This window comes from Mycteria americana, chromosome 2, assembly GCF_035582795.1.
Source record: "Mycteria americana isolate JAX WOST 10 ecotype Jacksonville Zoo and Gardens chromosome 2, USCA_MyAme_1.0, whole genome shotgun sequence".
NCBI lineage: Eukaryota > Metazoa > Chordata > Aves > Ciconiiformes > Ciconiidae > Mycteria > Mycteria americana.
In genome coordinates this window covers 135,066,805-135,089,043 of record NC_134366.1, presented here as the reverse complement: position 1 = coordinate 135,089,043, position 22,239 = coordinate 135,066,805, and the positions used below count along the sequence as shown (strand labels likewise).

General features: G+C 38.8%; 1 protein-coding gene across 6 annotated transcripts in view; it reads left to right on the top strand.

The window, feature by feature from the left end:
- The first annotated feature begins 2,261 nt into the window (after positions 1-2,261).
- The window catches only part of ASPH (aspartate beta-hydroxylase), a 121,626-nt gene continuing 101,648 nt past the window's right edge, over positions 2,262-22,239 (top strand). The window contains exons 1-4 of one of the 6 annotated variants that reach the window (XM_075494717.1): positions 17,103-17,295; positions 20,311-20,460; positions 21,227-21,271; positions 22,129-22,161. In XM_075494717.1, the coding sequence (XP_075350832.1) occupies positions 17,280-17,295; positions 20,311-20,460; positions 21,227-21,271; positions 22,129-22,161 (244 nt within the window). In that variant the 5' untranslated portion in view covers positions 17,103-17,279. Of the gene's footprint in view, positions 2,542-17,054; positions 17,296-20,310; positions 20,461-21,226; positions 21,272-22,128; positions 22,162-22,239 lie in introns of those variants that run through there. The other 5 variants (XM_075494716.1, XM_075494722.1, XM_075494719.1 and 2 more) reach the window with 5 other exon arrangements.

The following is a 22,239-nucleotide window of genomic DNA, read 5'->3' as shown; positions in this document are numbered from 1 at the left end:
ATAAGAAAAAGATTCTCTGATCACTAGAAGACAATAGCCCCTCTTAACTAACATTCTTCAGTTTTAAGTTATCTGTGGGAGGAAAAAGGGGAGGAAAAAGTCTTCCTGAGGAGATCAACAGAAACCTCTGAATAACAAGGTCATGCAGAAGGCTAGCGATCAGCATAAAGATACAATATTGCTTTGAGCATTTGCACCTCTGTGTGTATATTTTAATCCTGCGAGAGCCTTCTTGGACAGAAGAGCGTACCAGCAGGTATTGAATACACCAAATACGAAATGCTGGCAGCTGTGTGCCAATGAAAACAGAAGCCAGGAATTTCACAGTCCATTTACAGTCAAAAATTTTGTTCACAGTAAATCACTAGCAATATCCTTCTAACTGTCACTGCTCACCCAGTTGCTTCCATGTTCTTAATATCTCTTTTCTTATCAAACTGCCACTTCCCATAGCATAGCTTCAGGAAACTGTATTCCACATTAACCACAAAAAGCTGTTGGTTTACTCGGCAGTAATTACTACTCACAGGAATATAGTCACACAGGCAGTTATTTTCTACTAATTATTATATTTTCAGTAATCCCAGTTACAGACTATCAATTTTTTCTTACTTGCCTTAGGATGATTTGTTCCTTACATTGTACCTTCCCATTTGATGAAATGTTAATAATTCATCCTGTTAACTTTTCTGTGATAAATTGTACATGGTCATGAGTATGTCTGCTCCTCCCTAGCAACTTTGGAACTTGTTTGCCAGTTGCAGCCTCACTAGACAAAACGAGAGCATCTCAACAATATTAAGTCCTTACACACCGTGTGAAAATAAGACTTTGGTAGAGTGCCAAACCAAGTGAAAGGTTCGGACACTCAGCTGTACTAGATACCAATTAATTCATGAGAGGTACCAAGAATTACACTTCCTTAGTTTTGATCTTCACAAAACTAGTTGCTTTTACCTCTACTGGCTAAAGTACCCACACTGCCATCCTATTACTTGTCTAAGCATTTAAGTTCAAATTTCATTCAAAATTACTGATTAAAGCTCTTCAGTAAATTATTATTTCTGGTTAGGTTCATTGCATTACTCTATTCAAAACACAGTGCCAACCTTTGTTGTGGGAAAGGCCTTCTCTCTCCACACATCCATTTGCAAAGGCTCTGATTTCCAAAATTGTTTATTTTGACCTGAAACACTATATTTATAGTCAGGACTCAAAGGTGAGTTTTGCTTTTTTGTTTTCAGTTTTACTGTTATGCCAAACTGCTATTTAAGTAAGTCTCAATCCAAACGATGGAGTAAAAAGAGGCATCCTGAATGCCTGTGAAAAAGAAGCTTATTTTGTCACAGGCTATTTCAAGTATTTTTAAAGCCTCAAAAAGCTTGTTTAAGAATTCATCCGTTGATGTAACATACTTCAAACTCTTTTACCATGTTGGTTGAAAAGTTGCTCTCCGAAAGGCTTAACAAGCTATTTCTCATTATTTGAGCATTTAACTGGATGCATTATTACCGCTTGAACGCAGCAGAGGACAGTTTAAGAAAGAGGACAGGATGCTTTAAGCAGAGTCTCCGTAGAAATAACCCACCCTCGCTCAGCCAGCTTTACTGCCCCAAGCTTTCCACCCCGCGCCCCGAGGGCCCGGCCTCGCCCACCCGCATCGCCGGCGGCTCCCCCCCGGCCACCGGCTCGGACGCTGCCGAGCACGGAGCGCCGACGGGACAGCCAGCCAGCCTCCCGGGCGGGCACACGGACATCCCACCACCCTCCCCGCTTCCCGCTCTCGGTTCCCCGCACAACCCCCCCGCCCCACACCGACAGCCAGCGGCCGCCCCCTCCCCGCCGCCTTGCCCGCCTCCGCTCCCGTCTCTCCCGCTCAGGGCCCGAGCCCCTTTCCTTGCGAGCAGGGGACGGGACGGCGCGGCTCCCTCCCGGGTCGGGGGGGGTGGCGGCAGCCGCTGACGAAGGGCCCAAACCGGCCGCCACGACGCAGCCCCTCAGCCACAGAGCTGGCCCCACCCCCCCTCCGGGCGGGCGGGCGCGCGCGCGCGTCCGCCCGGCCGCAGCCCAGCGCAGCCCCAGCCCATCCGCGCGGCCGAACCCTCGCGAGAGGCCGCCGCTCGCTCCCGCGTTGCCACGTTCAAAGGCGCCGGCGGCGGGGAGCGTGTCGGACACGCGCACCCGGCACGCCACCGCCCCACCCCCTCGCGCCGCCGCCAATCGGAGGCGAGAGGCGCACCGCCTCGTTCCCGTGAGCGCCCCGCGATTGGCTGGCAGCGGGCGGGCGGGACGGGCCGCGGTGCGCTCGGTGCTGCGCCGCGCCGCTGTGGCCGCAGGGCGCTGCCGCACGCGGGGCTCAGGTGGTGGCGGCGGTTCCTGACTCGTTCTCGCTGCGGCCCCGCCGGCTCCGCCCCGCCCCCGCCGCCCCCGCCGCGCGCGCAGCCGCCGCCGCCGCCCCTCGCTGCCTGACAGGAGTTGCCATGGCCTCACGCAAGAGCTCCAGAGGCGCCGGCGGCAGCCCCGGCCCCGGCTCCAAGAGAGGTGAGCGGCGGGAGCGGGGCCGCAGCCTGAGGGAAAAGGGGCGCGGGCTGCCGCGGCCCCGCGCGGGGCAGCCTGCCGGGGCGGAGCGGGGCTGACCGCTGCGGGGCGGTGGCCGGAGCCCCGGAGCTGGGGGAGGGGAAGGGGCCGATGCCGCCCCTCACCGCGGCGGGGGGGAGCCCCCGGGCGAAGCGAGGGGGTGCTGCGCCTTCCTCTCCGCCTGCGCCTCCCGGCGGGCTGAGGTGCAGCCTCCCCCGCCCTCCCCGTCCCCTTCTGCCGGTCCTCGGCCGCGCGGCGTCGGCCTGCGGGGGCCGCGCTCCTCTGGTGCCGCGGCAGCTGGGGGTGGGGGGGCAGGGACAGATGGCCGAGGTCTGTCCCGCGCATTTCCGTCGTTCCCCTTCTCGGGAGTTCGCGTGGAGGAGAAAGTTGCGTGCCGGGCCTGGGCGGTGGGGACGCCCGTCGAAAGCTCCCCAAAAGGGTCAGGGTGATCGACGGGCAGGTCATCTGCCCGGAGCGGGTCTCGACATCTGTAGGTATCCCGGGAAGGGGCGGTCAGATCTTTTCCTCCAGAAGCCGGAGGTAGAACCGGAATGCCCAATATCTGATGCTAGTGAAGTCCTTATTCATGTGTTCAAACTTGGATGTTGGAGTATCTCCTTAGGCTGACCTGTTTAAGAACACTGGTCTGAACTTACTAGATCTATTGTAGCATCTAACCTGATGGTTTGTGTAAGTATAGAAGCATGGAGAAATAATACTGGAAAAAGGCAAGCAGAACCTTTTCTGAGAGAGCTATCCTTATCCCCACTCCCCCAATAAAGAACACCTTAGCAAATCTGACTATTCATAAACTACTGTGTGTGGACAATTTAAGTAGGGAAAGCTTTATATGCACTAGCATTTTTAAGCATAGCAGAACATGCTTGAAAGAGAAAAAAAGTATATACTTCTGGAGTCACTATGCAACCATGCACACTGCACTAAAGAAAGGAAGTGCTTTTATCAGAAATTTGAATGTTTGCTTGTTGTAACTTCTTTGGTTTTGAGCTTGACATGCACAGAGCTCCAGTGATGAAATGTGGTGACGACACTGAATATCTGTTGTTCCTTTTTGAATATAGCAATAATACGGAGAACAGTGTTAATTACAGGATGAACCACATAGGATTAGTTTACCTATTGCAAGGTGAATTGAGAGAAAAAGATTTCAAATATCCTTAAGCATAAAAGAGTTTAGAAATGATATTAGAATGTTCATAGAAGTGATTTTGGTTTTTTCTTTTCTTTTTTTAAATGCTTTTTCAATTGCTGGCCTATGCTGTAGAGTCTATATTACACTTTTTGCTTGGGCTGGAGGTACTCTGATCATCATCCAGTATTAAGCAAGCTAAATACAGATTTTCAATGAGAATGCTTTAAGAACATGCATCCCTGGTATACTTTTGAATACTAAACATGCTTCTGTTAATATTTTAAATATCACTTTAAAGGTTTGTCAACATTTGAAAATGTCACAGCAGCCAGTAAGCTTTCCACAGTTGAGGGATGTGAAAATGAGATGAGGAAGTAATTTTGAGATGGCTAGTGATTGAGACTGTGGAGTATGGAAACCTCAAGTTTGAGGCAGATCTTGATAATGTTGTATTCACTTTCACAGCAGTTCATGGGAGAGGACGTGGCTTCTTGCCAAGGTATTGCTTATAGCTCTGAAACCACTGAAGTTGACAGCACATCTAAAAATCTGGCCTGAAGACAATGCCTGCATCTGAATGTAGTAATCTGCTTTTAGGTTTCCGCATCAGAAAATATTGACAGTCATCTTACAAATAGATCAAGTCTGAAATAGTTCTAACTGTAGTGTTTATATAGGTGTTTTCAGATTCATTGAAATGTCAGAAGTGGAACTAAATATTTTTTAGAAATAGAACTCTACCTTTTACTTTCAAAAGTCATATACTAGAAGCTGTCCAATCAGTCCTGATGAAAAAAAAAATCTTTGTATTTAAGCTTTGTAATGCTACTGATGGACACTTCTTTGAAAGTGACATTTACACAATTGTATGAATATGCCAATGATTTTATTCGGAGTACAGAAGTGAAAACCAGGTCAAAATTTGATGGTTTGGGGATGCTTAGGGAGGGAAACATGTTTGTTGTTATCTTTACTGGAAAGTTTGACTTCTTGTCACTAGCCTACAGACTCTGTTGTAAAAACTGTGGCCTCTCGAAAGGAAGAAAATCAATTTTAAACAGCTAGATGAAGGAGTAGATACTTGCTGGAATATTACTTAAAGCTTCATTAGATGAGGGACAGTTTTGGTACAGGAGCAAATGCGTGTCACCTGGTCATGAATAAACTCCCTCGAATTTCATGAGACAGGAAATTTGGAAATGTCCTGGGCATTAGCAGGTGGTTGTGGAGAAGCCTTTCAGTAAGAGTGAGGATCAGCAGCCCAGCTACTTTTGAAATACAGATGGCTGAAAAAATATGAATTACTCTGTAAGCTATGCTTAGTTGTAGAAGTAGGAGTACTGATGATAAGGCATCTATCATCACGTTGCTGTGTGGGTGTCTTTTGTCTTACAGTACGTAAGCAAGGACTGACTTAAACATAATTCTCACTGATCATATAGATTTGCAGTAACTGCTGTCTGTTTTCTTTGTTTTTCTGACTATAAGTGGGACAGTGGTTCGCCAGTAAGATGGGTGCTATACAAAAACCGCATTTCTGACACAAGGCACTGTCTGTATCTACAGACAACTGTATTTTTATATTAAAAAAAAAAATCCTAACCTCTGCTGGTTCTGAGGCTCTGTTTTCATCACACAGATTGAAGTCAAAGAACTCTACCGTTGCTTTGATAAATTTTCTTTAATCTCCATAATAATGATTGAGATTATCTTCTGACATCCCAGACTTTTCTCTGCAAGATCCCAGAAGATGTCTGATTTCGCTTTTTCCTGTTTTAACCATGTAGTTTCCTTATATATCCAAATGTGAATGTATTGCTAAGCTTTTAACTCCTTTTAGTCGTCTTTTGGACCTTCTAAGGTGCCTTTCATCTAATCCTTTCATTAATTTCTAGCTTTCTTTGAATTTAGGGGTTTTGGTTTGTATGCATTCAAGTTGACCTGATGTCCTTATCCAAATGCAATTTTGTGCTAATATTAATTCTTTTTTAGTTAACAGTATCACTTCTAGAAATATAGCTGAGCCTGTTAATTTGCATGAACTTTTACATTTTATCTCATCTCTACTGTAAAGACTACTTTATAGTGTACTTTCTCGGGTTGAGGCTCTCCATTAGCTTTTTAATTTACCTAAAGGGCAGAGAAAGTTCATCAGCTAAACAGGTCACTTTTTTCCTGCTGAAGCTCCTTTGTTGGCTCTTGGGAACATGGAACTTCACATCACTGCTTCTGATGCTTTAACTGGGATTGCCCATGCCTTCTCTGGTCTCTCTTTTCTTACACTATGGATTCTGCGTAAATATGATGCTTCCATCTACCTAAAAATTCTGTCTCTCTAATTTCTGACCTGAACTACTGGCCAGTGTGCTTGCTTTACACTCTTGATTTTACAGTTGTGTAATGTATCATCTGATTTCATGTGTTACAATCTATCCATTATTTCCTTCTTAATTTTAATTGTAATCCTTAGGAAGAAGGGTATTAAGGTGTTAGAGGTCATAAGTGAGATGTAAATTTGGGATGCTCTGTGGGGCTTAACAAATGTTTTGACTGGTTTGTCCAAGTCTAACTCCTAGTGTTTACTGAACTAATACAAATTCTCATGAATTCAGTTAGTGTGCCGCTCAGTGCTTTGATTTGGCTATTTAAACTCAACGTTAGAATGTTTTCTTGTAACATCTTTGGTATTCAGGAGTATACAATGGATAGTTATTACTTTGTTAGAGTTGCTATATGGCTATTGCAGACAAATGAGAAATTCTTTTGTCTTTCTATCTCACTGGTGGAGTCTTTATATACTGTTTTAGAAATGTTGCAGTGATTTCTTCACCAAGCTTATCCTATTGCCTAATTTAGTTGCTTACAACTAGTTGAAGATCTTGAATTTTTACCATTAGTGCCAGATATTACTGTTTTTTAAACAGTTTGGCACAGACTGGTAAAAGACATTTCTCTGTATTCAGAACAAGATGGATTTAACCAGGAAAGTTGATTATGATTTGTGAGACTAAGCCTAGATCTCTGAATTTTAATGGCATTTGTGTACCTTGTATCTAATAGCTAACTATATGACTTGCTCGTATAGTTTGACTATATGAGGAACTTTCATAGTTTCATATAGTTTCAAAGTATGACTTGCTCTTGTCAGTGACAAAGTATCTAAATAACAACTGTGTATGTTTCTTCCCTAAATCTTCAGGAAACGCTAAAATGAGCTAATACAAATAACAAAACCATGAAAATGCAGGCAGCCACCTCTTTGTGATTCATCTGTCTGCCTTGTGTCTTGTTCGGGGTGGCCTTTCTGGAAAACGTTTTAACATACTGTAAAATAACCTGCCAAATTAAATAATGGAAGCAACAGTAATGATCCAAACATCTGTAATTTACATGCTATGTTGCAGCAGTACCATCAGTAAAATTACTGGTTTTGCTGGGGTTCCCCTCCCTTTCTTTTTCTTTTTTTTGTTCTTTTCTTTTTTTAAATGTCCTGTACAAAACTTAAGGTAGTAACTCTTCAAACAAGTAATTTTCTTATCTCTGAATAAATGAAAGTGATGTAAATAACAGTCTTAAAATTGTTAACACAGGTACCTCTCTGCATACATGAGCATATTGGCATTGGAATAGTGAGTCCTTGATATACCTCTTAATTTGTATAGAACTAGAGTTAAATGAGCTCTAAATCCTAAAAAGGCAACCCCGTCATCTCTTAGGTCTATCTGTATGAAACTTTCTGTACGCCATTAGCTATTGAAAGGTATGATAACTGACTACCAAGGTCACTCTGTAATGAAAAATGATCAGTTTGAACACAGCATATGCTTGATCAGTTTGAACACAGTATATGCTTTTATGACTTGTTTTTACATATTGCCTGGTATTTGGATTTCTTCCCTTTGCTTTTTCTCAATAAAGTATTATTTTGGGTTTTAACATTGATACCTAAGGGTAGCAAGATTAACATAAAAGCAAAGAGAGCCTGATACTTCCCCTCTACCAGTGCTTTTTCTCCTTAAGAATTCTGGAGCACTGGGAGATTCCTCTCCTCTCTTACAGAGATGCTGCCATGTGATAAAGACATCAAAGAAAGTTCTCCTGCCCCTTTTGATCCAGTGTGGGCTGAAATCTTGGGCCTGCTCTAGTGTTGTCTAGTGTATCTTACCTGTCTGCAGGAAGTCATTGTGGGCTAAAACATATGGTGCTTCAAATATGGAGGAGCCTTGCACTTGACATCTGTAAGGATGTCTGCAGCATATAATTTTTGAGCATTTCGTTAAGAGTTTAAATGGTACATAAGAGACATAACCTTTTCAATAGCCTTTTGGGGATAGAGCTTGTTTAAAATGCTAGGTGGAGAACCTCAAGTATCACTAATAATCTCAGGGAGACAGAAAATTGGAGTATATTTTCTTAGATTTTGGCAATTACTCTGAGAATGCACCTGAAAATTCCCTGTCAATAGTGGTAGCTAGGCTAGGTTCACAGTGGTAGCTAGGCTAGGCTAGGATGTATATCATATTGGGGGATTAGGGAGTTAAATCTTTTTACAGTTCAATGCTATAGGTCTGCAATGCTATAGGTCTGCAATGCTATAGGTCTGCAATGCTATAGGTCTGCAATGCTATAGGTCTGCAATGCTATAGGTCTAATCTAGTCTGAGGTTGCTCTGCAGTCTTCCTCTTTACAGTTCCCCTTCCCTGTACCTGAATTAGTAGCTGTGCAGATGCTAGGTGAACCACGCCAGGGAACTGATAAGCAGAAAGCTGACTCTTCTTTCCCCAGACTAGTTCAGTATACAGCTTTATGGAAAGTGGTTTGGGTAGAAGGGTAGAGATGATAATGAGTGGCTGGGCATCAGGGAGTGAAGTTGAATCCAGAGTTTTGTGTTCAATCATGTCATCATGGAGCCATGGTGTCAACATAGAAGGTGAATGGTTTGGTTGGATATGCTAATGTAATGGCTGGGTATTTAAGGGCTTCCGTAAAGACAACATAATTTACTAGCAGTAAAAGGCATGTGTGTGAAGATTATTTCTAATTACAAAGTGCATAAAGAGGTAAGATTTCAATATTGCTGTTTTTTAAAATGAACCCCCCTTTACTGATCACCTGTATGAAAAGAAAAAAGTTCATTTTCAGCTGGACCTTTCTGAATCACTTTGAAACATGTAAAAAGTGTTCCTGCGCTAATTCTTATGTTGAATTCTTCATTGTAGAGAACTTGAGCAGTGAAGTTCTGATTTACTCCAAGTGTTTCTTTCCTGATGAAGATCACAAACTGGTAATCTGTGTGATAGCCTGTGGCAATCTTTGTCCTAACTGCATCCTACGGGCTAGCTCTTTGCATGGAAGAGTTTTGAGCTATGCTTTGAAGTGGAAATCATAACTCTATTATGTGTCTTTAAACACACTGGAAATTAAGTATGCAGATAAGCATACACTGAGTTTGAACAGACTGTAGTATGTGTGGTTCAGCTTTGCTAGAACTTTTTAAATGAAACAAATTTTAGTCTCTCCTTCATATGCAGTTGCACTATCACTATGCATGTACTTACCCATTGTAACAAATGCTACCAAGTTGTTTAAAGACTTTCTTTATAAAATATTTAATAGCTAGAGGTTTTATAACTATTGAGTAGCGGTTTTCTTGTTTTACAATTTTATTTCCTGAGGTTCTGCTTAAATGATAATTGACGATTAATTACTAATGTAACACATCTCACTTTCTTGCTTTTTACACCAGTGTTTTTTAAGGTGGTTTTGTAGTATTATTAAAGAAAGCTCTGATAGTGGTTTGTAACTGTGGAACTATTTCTTTCCATAGTAACTGGAGGACACAGCTATATCTTTTGTAGCAAGAAAGTTGTGAAAAGAGCAATATTTTTGCAACTGAGATCTCCTAACAGCATATTTTAAGAACTATCTATAGATCCAAGACTGTGTAATGACTGTAGGTATGAGATACCTACAAACTCTTTTGAACTCTGTAGGAATTGCAGCTGCATAGCACCTCTATGAGCTAGCACCTAATTAAATTGACTTAGTATCAGACTTGAAACTTTGCTAAGTTTTAGGCATTAGGTAAAGGATTTTTAAAAGTTATTTTTTCCATGAGCAGCAACCCATGAATAGCAGAGTTGTAGGTACTTTTATGGCAACTGGAATTTGATTTGCTTCTACTTAAAACTCCTTCAAACCATGAGAAAAATTGAAAGAACTGAAACTACTTCATCTGAACTGAAACTACTTCATCTGTTTTCTTTCCTTTGTGGCTTAGTTGGGACTTGTTGCTAAAACAAATTGATGTGACCCACATTACAGGATAGGAAAATAGAACAAGGAAAAAACACCCCAGAATTAATGCCAGCATGCTATATGCAGAGATGAGGATTTTCAACCTTATGTAATAGAAACTTTTTTAAAGGTCACCACCAGCAGAATTTATATGTTCTGGGCTTAAATATTTCTTGTATTTCCTCTCCACATTTACCTTTCCTGAACTCTGCTCTGGCCTAAATACAACCAAGTATTTAATTAACCTAGCAATTATGTAGGGCTCTTGGCTGCATTAAATCATTCAAATACAAGATAGGTAGATTGTATAATTTTAAATCTTCTTGTTTCTGAATGTTCTGTGGAGGAGAGCTGGTTAATCAAAATAATAGCTATTAAAGATCTTTAAGTCATCTTCACAGTTAAAATTGGAATTAGTTTTGTCTCCTCATCAGTGTTATAGCTGATATAGATACGATATATGATATAGATATGTCGATCCTGTAGCAGGAGACAAACTAAATTTCTTTATAAGCTTGTAGTTTTAACGTTGAATTTCTCGACTTGGAATTTAAGATGTCGAAGTTAGAATTTTGGGAGGTGGCTTGAAAGAGGGGAGAGAGTAGAAAGGGTGCAAAAACGATGCTTGAGTCAAGTAAGTTTACAAGAAGCAAGCTCTACGTTCCATTTTGGACATTCATTCTATTTTGTGTTTGTATAAACATAAAAACAAAACTTGAGAAAATGCCTAAAGTGTTTGTGAAAAATATCAGAATGTAAGAAGGCTTACTTTTCTATACAAATCTATTTAGATTAGGTAAATAGATAACAAAATATATTTTTGTTCTGTCTTTACACGACTTTTATTTTTTCCTGAAGTGCTAACTCTCTAATCCTGTTGTTGTACTGTCTTTAAGTTTGTGGAGAAAAGGTTTTTAAAAACAAAAAAAAGAAAAAGTAATCCAAACTATTCAGATAGGATGTGATGGTTGCATTAAATACTGCTTTAAATATACTCCTGTTGCTAGTCAGTATTCATTAAAAAACTTCAAAGTTGTAGGCAGTGTTGTTATTCGTCATTTAAGCTGTGTGCACATCTGTGTGTATTTTTTCCTTGTAATAACTCCTAATTGAAGAACTGTTAAAAAAATGTTCATCTGAATAACCAAAAAGAAAAACCCAAAACATGGCTTGGACAAAATTTGACTGGCTTTTGAAAGTGATCATCCTTCTAGCACGTTTAGAAAAGAAGCAGGTGCAGATTCAGGATTTTCTCTTATTAACATATATCTCTGTATTCATTTTTACCTCCTCTGACTTCAGCAGTTGTGCTTAGATAAACAGAACTCCAGAAGAGAGTTGTTAACAGCAGCTCTTATGGTTGCAAACAGCTGGTCTCTCCAAACCTCATTGAAAAGTGCGGAGCTAGCACTGCAAGTAGAATTCACTGTTGTGCTGTATTTAGATAAAGTGCCTTTGACAAGTCTGATGAAACTGTGCAACCTCCTAGGACAGAATTTCTCATTAAGTTTCTTTTTGTCTTTAATTTGTGACTTTAATTTTCTCTTAGAGAGAAAAACTTCTGTTTCTTAAAAAAAAAAAAACAAAACAAAAACCAAAACCAAAACAAACAAAGCTAGTAATTCTTATGTTTCTTTTATGAGTAGATTTCTGCTGGATAAATTTTCTGACTTTGGTTGTGTATGTATGTCTTAGAAGAATCATTTAAATGGAAAGCAATCAGAATTTGTTCACTGTTTATAGTCAGAATAAATGCAAATACATAAGAATAATAATTTAAAAAAAAACAAACCTTGGGAATGAGTCTTGACATCAGTCAGCCAGATGATAATCTTAGTCTTGTTTTTTGTTGGATTTTTTTCTGAAGAATAATTAATTCTCATTTCTAGTAACAATAGTTACCTTAGCTTGCAACTAAAAAACTCTTGTAAACATTGTGGTGCTTCCTGTGAACCAGAAAGGTATCTATAGGCTTAAAAGCACTTTGAACTATAACAGTTTATATTCAGAAATGGGCTGACTTTTTAAAAGTATTGACCATCTCTCTTTATAAACAGAATATAAAAAAGAAAGGAAAAAACCTACATGGTTCTGTTTTACTTGAAGCATATTTTCAGATAACAGGATTGCAGATCTGATTCTGTGTAGAACAAGGAAAGAAAGAGTGGTTTCTTTTGGTAATTGGAGCTCTCACCCAGGTTAGAGGAGACAAAGATTTAATTCCATTTTCTTCTTGAAAAGAAAGTTTGGTTGCCTTTCAGTGTTGCAGCTGGTGTTTATGGGGTATACTTGAACAGGAGTGAGAGTGTATCTTTTAAATTCTTGTTGTTGAAACTGTTCCAGTCCAATGTGAAACAGAGATTCAGAGAAGTGAGCGTGATGATAGGCCAGTTATGTCCAGAGTCCCCTTTCCTACCTAGAGAGGAGGGGAAAAACTGGGCTTTAGTCTCTGTTCTGCAGAGCTCCTCTCTCACAAATTGCTGTTGTGGCCAGTTAAGATTCGACTGTGCACGAATTAACAGCTTCATCGTGAAGGACTAAAATGGCTTTGTTCTCATACCCTTGGGTATACTTAAAAATGTGGTTTAGAGCTCTGAAGAAATTCAAACACTGTTCCCCAGTTCAGAGGAGAGAACTGAATCTCTGGTCTTTCACATCCTGATTAAGCACTGAATTCCAGGAGATGGTTCAATGGAATCACTTCATCTAGTGAAGGGAGGAGCTTCCTTTCACTAGGGAAGTTCAGCAGGGCGCTTATGATCCTAGAGGTTTTTTATATATTTTGTGATGCATCTCCTCCCTCCAGCCCCACCCCCCCAGTTGGCCATCCTCAGCATCTCCATGATCAGCCTGCTTTGCTGTCGAATCCTGAATTTATGACTTTGCTCTTGTTTTCAGTATTTATGTTCTTCTTTGATTGTACAGTAGGATACTTTACTATGAGAAATCTTGTAGGGATTGAAAATTAAGGACCTTAAAGGTTTATGTGAGGATTGATTATATGTGGAATAAGGAGAAGTTCCTCAAACACTAGAGTAAAAAAATCTGTGAAGTGGCAGCAGGAGAGCCAAAATTGCCTTTCATTTATTATTATTTCAACTTTAAGTTCTGGTCTTTGTGTTTTCTTTGAATTTACAGCTCGCTCTTTTCCATCCATTTGCCTGTTCCTGTCTAGTAAGTTTCTGATTTAGTTTATTAAAGTTCTTTGATAATGTGCACAGATATCTATAACTATGTAGACTAGATTATATAAAGTGCAGAGCAGAGATCTAGTTTTTAATGAGAATAATAAAAAGCCACTTTTTTTTCCTAATTTCCATTAAGTTTGCAGTGCTGAAGAGGATTTCTTAGATACCAAAATGAAGAATCAATTTTGTATCACAAAGAATTTATATTGAATTTATTAAAAGTAAACCTTTACTAAACTTTAGATCTTATCTCCAAAGACCCTGCTGTCATGATTGTTTGTAAAACAAACAAAAATTTCTGAGTATGGATATTTGTGAAAAGGTAAGGTAAGTGATACCATACATATTTTAGTAAAAATCTCTGTTCTATCTCTAAAGTAAACAGAAAACAGTAACCCTGTCTCCCGTACAAAATGAAATAGATTTTGTAAAACCACATCAAAAGCTCAGATTGTCCATTAAAAGTATATTATTCCACCCTTGGTACACTGAATGAAAATTAAAGATGAAAATCTGTTTTACCTCAGGATAGCACTTGCAATCATTATGCTGCGTGGACTTCTCAGAGTGAAACAGTTCAACACACATGGTAATTGAGTCTAGATTTTAAAATACATATCATGAAAAGTGTGTGTATATATATATGTACACACATATATGACCTGTCTCACAGTGGGAGGGGGGGAGCTTTTATTTTAATAGGCAGGGGGAAATGATATCAACAGAGAATGCTGTAAACTTCCCTTTAATAGATACTTTACTCAAAATACTTGTTACTGACCCCACCCAAAAAAACTTTGTGTAAAAACTGTTTAATTAACTGCAATTTTATTACTGAGAATAGCTTGCAACAGTTATTTTATTGTTAATCATATTGGAGAAGATGATTTGGCAAAAATGTCAAGCGGTAGTAGGCCATGCTCATACGAGAGAGGTTGTTTTCTGTCTTTGCACTGCTACTAGTTCAGCTCTGTTGGTGGTAGGATGGTTCTGTTGTAACCTATTTTAGTTTTTTACTTCTCTCCTATATCTGTTCTTTATCACTCTGCATTCTGCTTTTAAAACGAGTTTGTTCTAAAGTCACCTATGGTCTAGCTGGTTTTTACTGTTTTTACTTCTGAAATGCTATTTTTAGATAATTCTCTGAGGTTAGTGCTTTGTTGTTTTCCCTTTAACTGTGTTTTCCTAATTTCTAGTAACTGCCTGCTGGTGTGCACCCTTCTCTTCATGTGATAATCCATAATTGCTTCCGTATTACTTGCTAATGCACCTTTGTGGGAAATTATTTATACACATTACAAAAGCTTAGCTTGATGCTTTGAAGCCTGCCTTTATTTTTGTGTTCATAGTTGACATTTTTTTTCCTCTAAGCTTCTTTACTTGCGCTTTGGTAGTGATCTACAGGTGGAATTAATGCTGCTAGTCTTGATTGTCAATTATGCTTTCCTAAAATTAACAAAAATAGCATGGAGTGCATAGTTGTAGCAAAACTAACTTGAAAATTTTTTTTACATTTGAAACAGTTAGACAAGTGAGGTGAAGAATAATAATTCTGAGTGTTAGTGAAGCAATTTGAGTTGCTTCAGAAAAGAACCAACAGACAAACCTGTAGTGACAGCATTTGAACACAGTAGAATGAGACCTTGCAAGAAGTCTGCACTGTTGACTTAGCTATCCCATCTTGAATTGTATTTTAAATATATATCTGTTCAATTTAACCTTTGTCTTTCACAAAACTAAGCAAAATTATGTTGTCTGGTATGCTGAACTCTAGCATTCAGAGAGATACATGTGTAAACTGTATTTTTCAAGGTGTGTGTTAATGTATGTTGTTCATGGGGTGTATGATCAGTTTTGTGGCCCTTTGATCCATCTTCCTTTTGGTCCATCTTCCTTTTGACGAGCCTGAAGAGTTTCTCCATTTTAACTGTAGCCTCCCCTTTCAGGAAGGGAGATGTTTGTCATTTCTTGGGAATACATGTTCTTGCAATCAATTGATTTTTAAAGGGCACAAGATAAGGCTGTGGGTACTTGGTTAAAGGTCAACATATGTGTGTTAGTTCAGATTGGGAGTGTACATTTGAAATTAATTTCTTTAATGTCTCCACTCACTTTGCTTTTATTTGTTGTGCTGTTGTCCCTGAGTATATTTACTTAGGTTTGAATGAAATGAAACAGAAAGGTATGCTGCAACCGCTTATGGACATTCAGCCAGGTGAGATCTAGTTTGGAGCAGTGCCCCCAAAATACATACAGTATGGACTTCAGGTTCTCAGCATCGGTTGTATGCTCTATGAATCCACTTGTAGTAAGATCCAGTATCTGCAAATGCAGGTGCAGCCGAAGTGAAGGTGCAACAAATTGCCTAATCTAATGCTTGTCAAAACAACATAGGTTTTATATGCAATAGACTACGTATAATTGCATGTACAATTATTTCCCTTAATAAGCTGTTGATTTCTCTGTGTATTTGGTGACTTTTACCGTTTGTTTAAATTTTCCTCCTATCTTGCTCTAAATCGCTTGTACATCACATAAGTTGCTGAAATGTACTAGTCAGGCGGTCTTTCTTAAAGTATCTGTTCTGTTTGATGCATTCAAGTGGCTTTAAAAATAGTTAAAAGACACACTAGTTATAGAATCAACTGCCTGTAGTTTCTTTACACCCATTTGAAAAGTCTTAAACTCAGTTGGGTTGTTTCTTTCTTTTTTTCTCCCTTGAGCTATTGGGAAGTGCATTTGGGAATTAGTTGCTGGATGTTAAAACCACAGGAGGTATATGTTGTTTTTCAAATTAGCTGTAACATTCTACTGTTCACACAATCTACCTGATGGCTATGTTATTTAAAGAAGTGTGGGGGAGGAAGGGCAGAGTGCTAGATCCTAAAGTTGTTATTAGGGTTGCTGTTAATGTGACATGAGTTTGTTTCTGTCTTCCTCCCGCCCAAAAGGAGCTGGCTTTTGTTTGAAATGCAGTGGGAAAAAATAGTTTGCTAAAATTAGAGATGTAAATACGTTGAACAGTGTATTAGTGGGTTTTTTTCCTCCTCTTCTGGTCCTTAAGAAGAAGAGAGTATGTTGATCATTAATCATTTGTGCTAGCTTTAAATTGTACAGGTAGCGTGACTATTGTCAGAATTTAAAGGAGGGGTGAGTGAAATGAGTTAGTGTTAGTCCTTTCTGGAAAGGGAGGGCAACAAAGTGAAATCAACACCTCTGCTACTTTTAACAAATATACATTAGAAATTTTGCCTGGTTTACCTTTATGGCATGTGGTGTATTGCACTCTAGGGAAACAGGCTTTGCTTTGGCAAAACTATCAGTAACCAACCCTCCTTGGGGTCTGCTAGAAGCAAATATGAGGTGTACCAGGGGAATGGTTCTGATCTGAGAATTCTTTGGCAAGAATGTGTGTGGTTGATTTCAAGTAACTCTTAGCAGACTCAAAACTACATTTTAGAAATTAGCTGTCTTTTATTCTTAAAGTAGTTAGCGAGTTTCAAATGAGCAGTCTCTACAGGATACTTGGGAAGTCTGGTAGAGGAGTGCCAACATGGAGAAAGTTTCTTGGGTGAGGGCCAACTTAACAAATGCAAGCAGGCGAGCTTTGTGTCCAGACTTGTGTTTCAGCTTATGGTTGATGGATTTAATGTCCTTAGAACTCAGGCACTGAGGCATACATTGCAGCAAAATACTAGAGTACAATGTGCTTGGTTTCATTTGATGCTGTGTTTGATGTTGGAGGATTAAGGGGAGGGGAAAGGATCAACTACCCAGGATGCTCTGTTAGGAGGAGTAAGTGAATTTGATTGTCGTCAGAACTAGATTGCCATATGAGTTCTGAAAAGCGTTTGGCTCCTGAGGATAACTGCTCTAAAAATAGATTTGGAGGAGAGGTTTCTCTTGGGTCCGGTTTCGTGTTCCAGCTGAGCTGGCTTTAGGAAACTTGTTTGCTCCTGTTGCAAGACTACAGTGAGGATAAATCCCTTCTTATTCTGCCTTCAGCATTAATTTTGGAGATACCAACACACTCTCTCTGTCTGTGGAAATCGAGCACTAATGTTATGGCTGACGACACAGGTATAATCCTGATCTTTTTGTGAACAAGTGGAAAATGCGTAGTTGCAAATACTTGGCTATGTCTGATTTTGTAATCAGCAAAAAACTGGCTTACCGCGGTATGTTGGTGTTTTCTAGCCAGTTTGCTCTTCTAGTCTGCATTACAGGCTGCCTCTGTTCTCTTTGATTAAATGTTGTCTGGAGTAGAGGTATTTCATGAGTTTATGGCAGGTGATTAATTGTAACTTAGTTTTTGCTTGAGTAGAGTACACATTAATGAGACATTGTTTTGTCTTCAAATATCAGACTTTAAAGTTATTTTTGGAGTATGTGAAATTATTAGGTGTCTTTAACGTAAGGTAAAGTAAAAGGAAAAAGGTTTTCATACTTCTTTACCTAGGCGTGACTCTTAATGTGGGGTGGGTGAGGTATAGGACTTTTAAGGATTTACCATTGAGGAATAGAACACACTTTAAGACTTTCTGATGTCTGCATAAAGACATCTGGTGGTGTAAGCACAGGCTTACCAGATATGGCAAGTGACCTACTTCTGACATGGCTGGCAGCATGTGCAGGGAAAGGGCTTGAATTGAGAATTAACTGTCTGGAATGAGCTCTGAGCCAGTGTCAGTCCTTGCAATGTTTTGTTCTGACCCTATGTGTAGGGTTATCTGTGCAGACCATAGGTAAATTTTATGTTACATAACTTCCATTTATATTAAAGTGTTGCCTGATCAAGCTGCCATGGTTGAATTCTTAGCAGAATTTTTCAAGAGTTTTGAAAATATTTTTTCTGTAAGGTAGGAGGCCACAGCATAAAAATGTATCTTTGTGACTGTTGTTGAATGATATTTTTATAGCAGAATCTGTTTTTGAGAGATTTGCATGAAACAGTCTTTTAGACTGGAAAAAATATGCACAGCTATGCTTGGTTACTTAAATGTCTGCCCCCCCCCCCCCCCTCCTCCCCCTTCTTCTAATAAGTAAAGCTTCTTTCTTCAGAGGCAACTAGCAGTAAACAGTAGAAAACAGTAAGGTAAATTAGTAAGTATGAAATACAGTACGATTCTTTTTCCTGTTTGCCTCTTCTAATACCTGTTTTGCTTTAGAACAAAGTTGTAACCTGCAATCACGTAAAATGTTTTTAGCCTTAAGGTTTCACTTTAAGTATGTACAAAATTTCCATTGACTACATTGGAACACAGGAGTAGCAAAGTTCTGCTGTTACATAGTATAATTGTTTATTTCTGAATATTAAAATTTCCAGCTCAAGAGTACATTAAATAATTTTCACATGCAGTTGATAATATTTCTGAATGTACTGGAACACACTGCTCATCTTTGTCTTTGTTTTCAGGCTACCTGTACATCTTTCCTGCAAGGGAGATGTTATGATGAGTTATGTATATGGACCTTGCACATATGTAATTAGGGTACTGTGCAGTAGCAAGTGATACATGCCTGATGTGAGGCTAAGTTGTCTCGGTTTCTCTCTGAATATTATTGGACAGCCTATACCAAGGCAACTTTTTGTTTAATACAGAAAAGAAACTAAATAGTTGGGTTTTGATCTTTGTACAGAGTATTCTTAATAAAAGAATATTTTTTTCAATAAAATGCTGAGCTGAGTAAGAGCTGATGTGAGTCAGGTTGTTGTTGTTTTTTTTTCTTATTGGTCTGAACTCAGTATATAGCACAATGAATATAATAAAAGGTTAGTTTATTACAGCTGTGAACCTGATGGCAAGCAGGGTCTGAAAGTACTTCTATATAATATCTATTACAGAAATAAGTCAGTCAGTCACCAATCTCTCATTACTCATCTTTCAGAACTACTCCATTTTATTCTAAAAAGCAATTATGTTGATATTTAGCTGTTGAGAGTATTTTTTGTCTTTTTCTATGATCAGTGTTGATAAATACATCAAACATTACTTGCAGTTAGTATGATAAAGTTAACTCCTCACCTTATTGTGTTATCACAACATTCATGACAAAGTTCCTCGAGTATTTCAAAATCTGTAAGAAATAGTTTTGCTTCAATAGTTAGGACTGAATGTGGCTAAACGGGCAAAGGCTGGTGCTTAGAAGGGAATGAAGTGGAACAGGCTGGTAGACATGAAACTGCGGCCAAGTGCCAGTCTTGCATGTATCCCTCTTTCCGTAAAATGATCCTAAAGCAGTGGACCAAGCAATTTATGTCTTCTCTAGTGGTGATGCCCATTTGAAACCCCCTACCCATATGCTAGGTTGAGGTCTTTCTTTTCCTAGTGGTTTGTTTATAACTACTGTATTTTTGACATACACTTACTTTCTATATGTGCAGTTGTAAATAAAGCTGTGATTTGCGTTAAATCTCTGTGTCGTCCTTTTACTTGTGTGTTCCATGGGACTGGAAGTCTAAAGGTATTCAGCATGTAGTGAATCTCTGCTTGATTCTAAGCAGCAGGGAAGGTATTTTTAGTTGGTAGGGTGTCAGAACTTGGAGTCTTAGCCTTAATATGGTTTAGATTTTAGGCTTCTTGGGCTATTTGAATTTTCATGTTGATTCCGTGAGCTAATTCAACCAGCTTTGAAACTTGCTACAGAAGAAACGCTTTTCGTCTGAACTGTTTTTTGCTGGTCACATTGCCCTCTGGTGGCAGTTTGAGAACTGTTGGCACAAATGCAAAGCATCTCAAAAATTTTAAGCTCTGTATAAATATACACTAAAGGGGAGGAAGGGGGGATTTCCAACTAAGTTGTTAAGCCAAATTACGTGTGGGTTTTTGGTGTTTCGTTGGTTATAGGGTTTTTACTTAGATAATCATCAAGCTTCCCACCGTAATTCACAGTGATATGAAAAGCAAGTAACAGTGGTGAAGTTAAAAAAAAAAAAAAAAAAACCAAAAACCAAAAAAACCCAAAAAGGTGTTACTCAAATGTCTTGTATTCTGTGTAATCATAAGAAACAGGATTTATAATTATGTCCTCAATCATAGTTTTCTAACTCTCATACAAATCCATTTTTCCTACTTGTTTGCCTTACTTTAACAGAGACTAAGCATGGAGGAAGCAAGAATGGAAAGAAAGAAGGCCTCTCTGGAAGCTCATTTTTCACCTGGTTTATGGTAATTGCTTTGCTGGGAGTTTGGACATCAGTAGCAGTTGTCTGGTTTGAACTTGTAGACTATGAAGAAGTTCTAGGTAAGAATTTTAAATCTTAAGACACTTCTAATATTTATTATAATATACATTAAATGGAGGCCATTTTAAATTTCTAGATAGCTGAATTGACTACTGCAGTGTTTGCAAATGACCTACATGTTAAAAATAGGCAATGTAGTTCAGAAAGTACATTTTAATGCTGAACTCTATTATGATGTTAAAATGGGATACTCATAAGGCTGGAAAAGGTTATTAACATACTGCATTTATTAAAGAATTGAAGAAATCTCCAAGGATAGATCTGGATCTCTTTGTAACATGTATGCTGTAGTTCATTTGAAATGTCAGCTAAATATCCATTGTTTCAGTTTAAGCTCTCAGAAACTTGCAGCAGTGCTTGAAAGTGGGCAGCTAGTGTTGCCACTCCTCTGATGGACTATGTTGCCTATAGAGTCAGGACAACTGATCAGTCATCCTCTTGTGAATGAGCTGTTGAATGACCTCAGTTTTAAGCTCATAACAGTGATAATTGTATCTCAATATGACAACGTTAAGATAGTACTGTTAATATAATATCTAAGGGTGAATATTAATGTGTCAAATTTCAAGATGTATGTCCATGGGTAGAGCTATTGTCCCTGATCTTGTAGGCTTCAACATGCACTTTTGCAAGCTTTACAGCTTTACAAGTCTGTTGGTACATGTTTTTTTGATCTGGAGTGATAATAAGAGAAGCTTCTGGTTTGAAACTTAATTGGGTCTAGTGATGCAAATAATGGTTTCTATATTTTTACTATGCATGCAGCCAAAGCAAAGGATTTCCGTTATAACTTGTCAGAGGTCCTACAAGGTAGGATATTAGAGAAATAAGATTGCTTTACAGTCCCTTCGCTAAAAATTTTTGTTTACTTTTTTATGTTTTTAATTTTGTAGAGAATTACTGTTCTTCTACAACGACATGAAACTCAGTCATTTCTCATCTGTCTCATTCTTCATGGTTTTGAAGATGATATAATTCTTCTTATTTCTAGAGAATTAAATTTATTCCACCAGTCTGTTGTGTTTAACCATAAACCTATAAAGATCCTTTCTAATTGATTGCTTCCGTACAATAGCGCTGGCCTTATTTTTGTCTGTTCTAGACCCAAGTCTGAACTTTTTCTTCCACAAAACTGGTTTCTAATTTTCTAAGTACCATATTAAGAACTATATTTCATTTATTTTCATTATAATCAAGTTCTGCCTCCATTTAGAGAATGACAAATGTAATAATAAACTGTCAAACTATAAGGACTTAGAGTTCTTCTGCAAACAGTGTGCAGAGTTTCAATCCTATTAAAAGTTATGTCTGAATTTTATCAAAACTAATTAGATAGCGCTCTGCTCACTTGGTGATCCCAGGACACTTCTAATCCTGGATACCATGATTCTATGCTAAAAATTCTTTTTGAATAGAAACTGCGTTCTCCTTTTGCTTATACTTAAGGCTGGTAGAGCTGCAGTTTCAAAAATAAAAATGAGAAGTCTGATGTATTCACCTATAGTCACCTATAAAAGGATGAACAATTTTTTTTTCTGCATTGAATGTTATACAGTTGTTGATAAAATCATGAATGTTTTTCTTTTGTCCAGGAAGCAGGTTGCTTACCTTCTATTAACTTAGCACTAAAAATTTTATACCTATCTTTTTTTTTTCTGAGAATTTAGAAGGGCAACGAGCATATAATCAGAAAACAAACGGTAATTATTTGTTTAATCCTTGTTTCATTATTTCTTTTCCTTCAAACATGTTGAATGTTCCTTGTGAACTTAAATTTT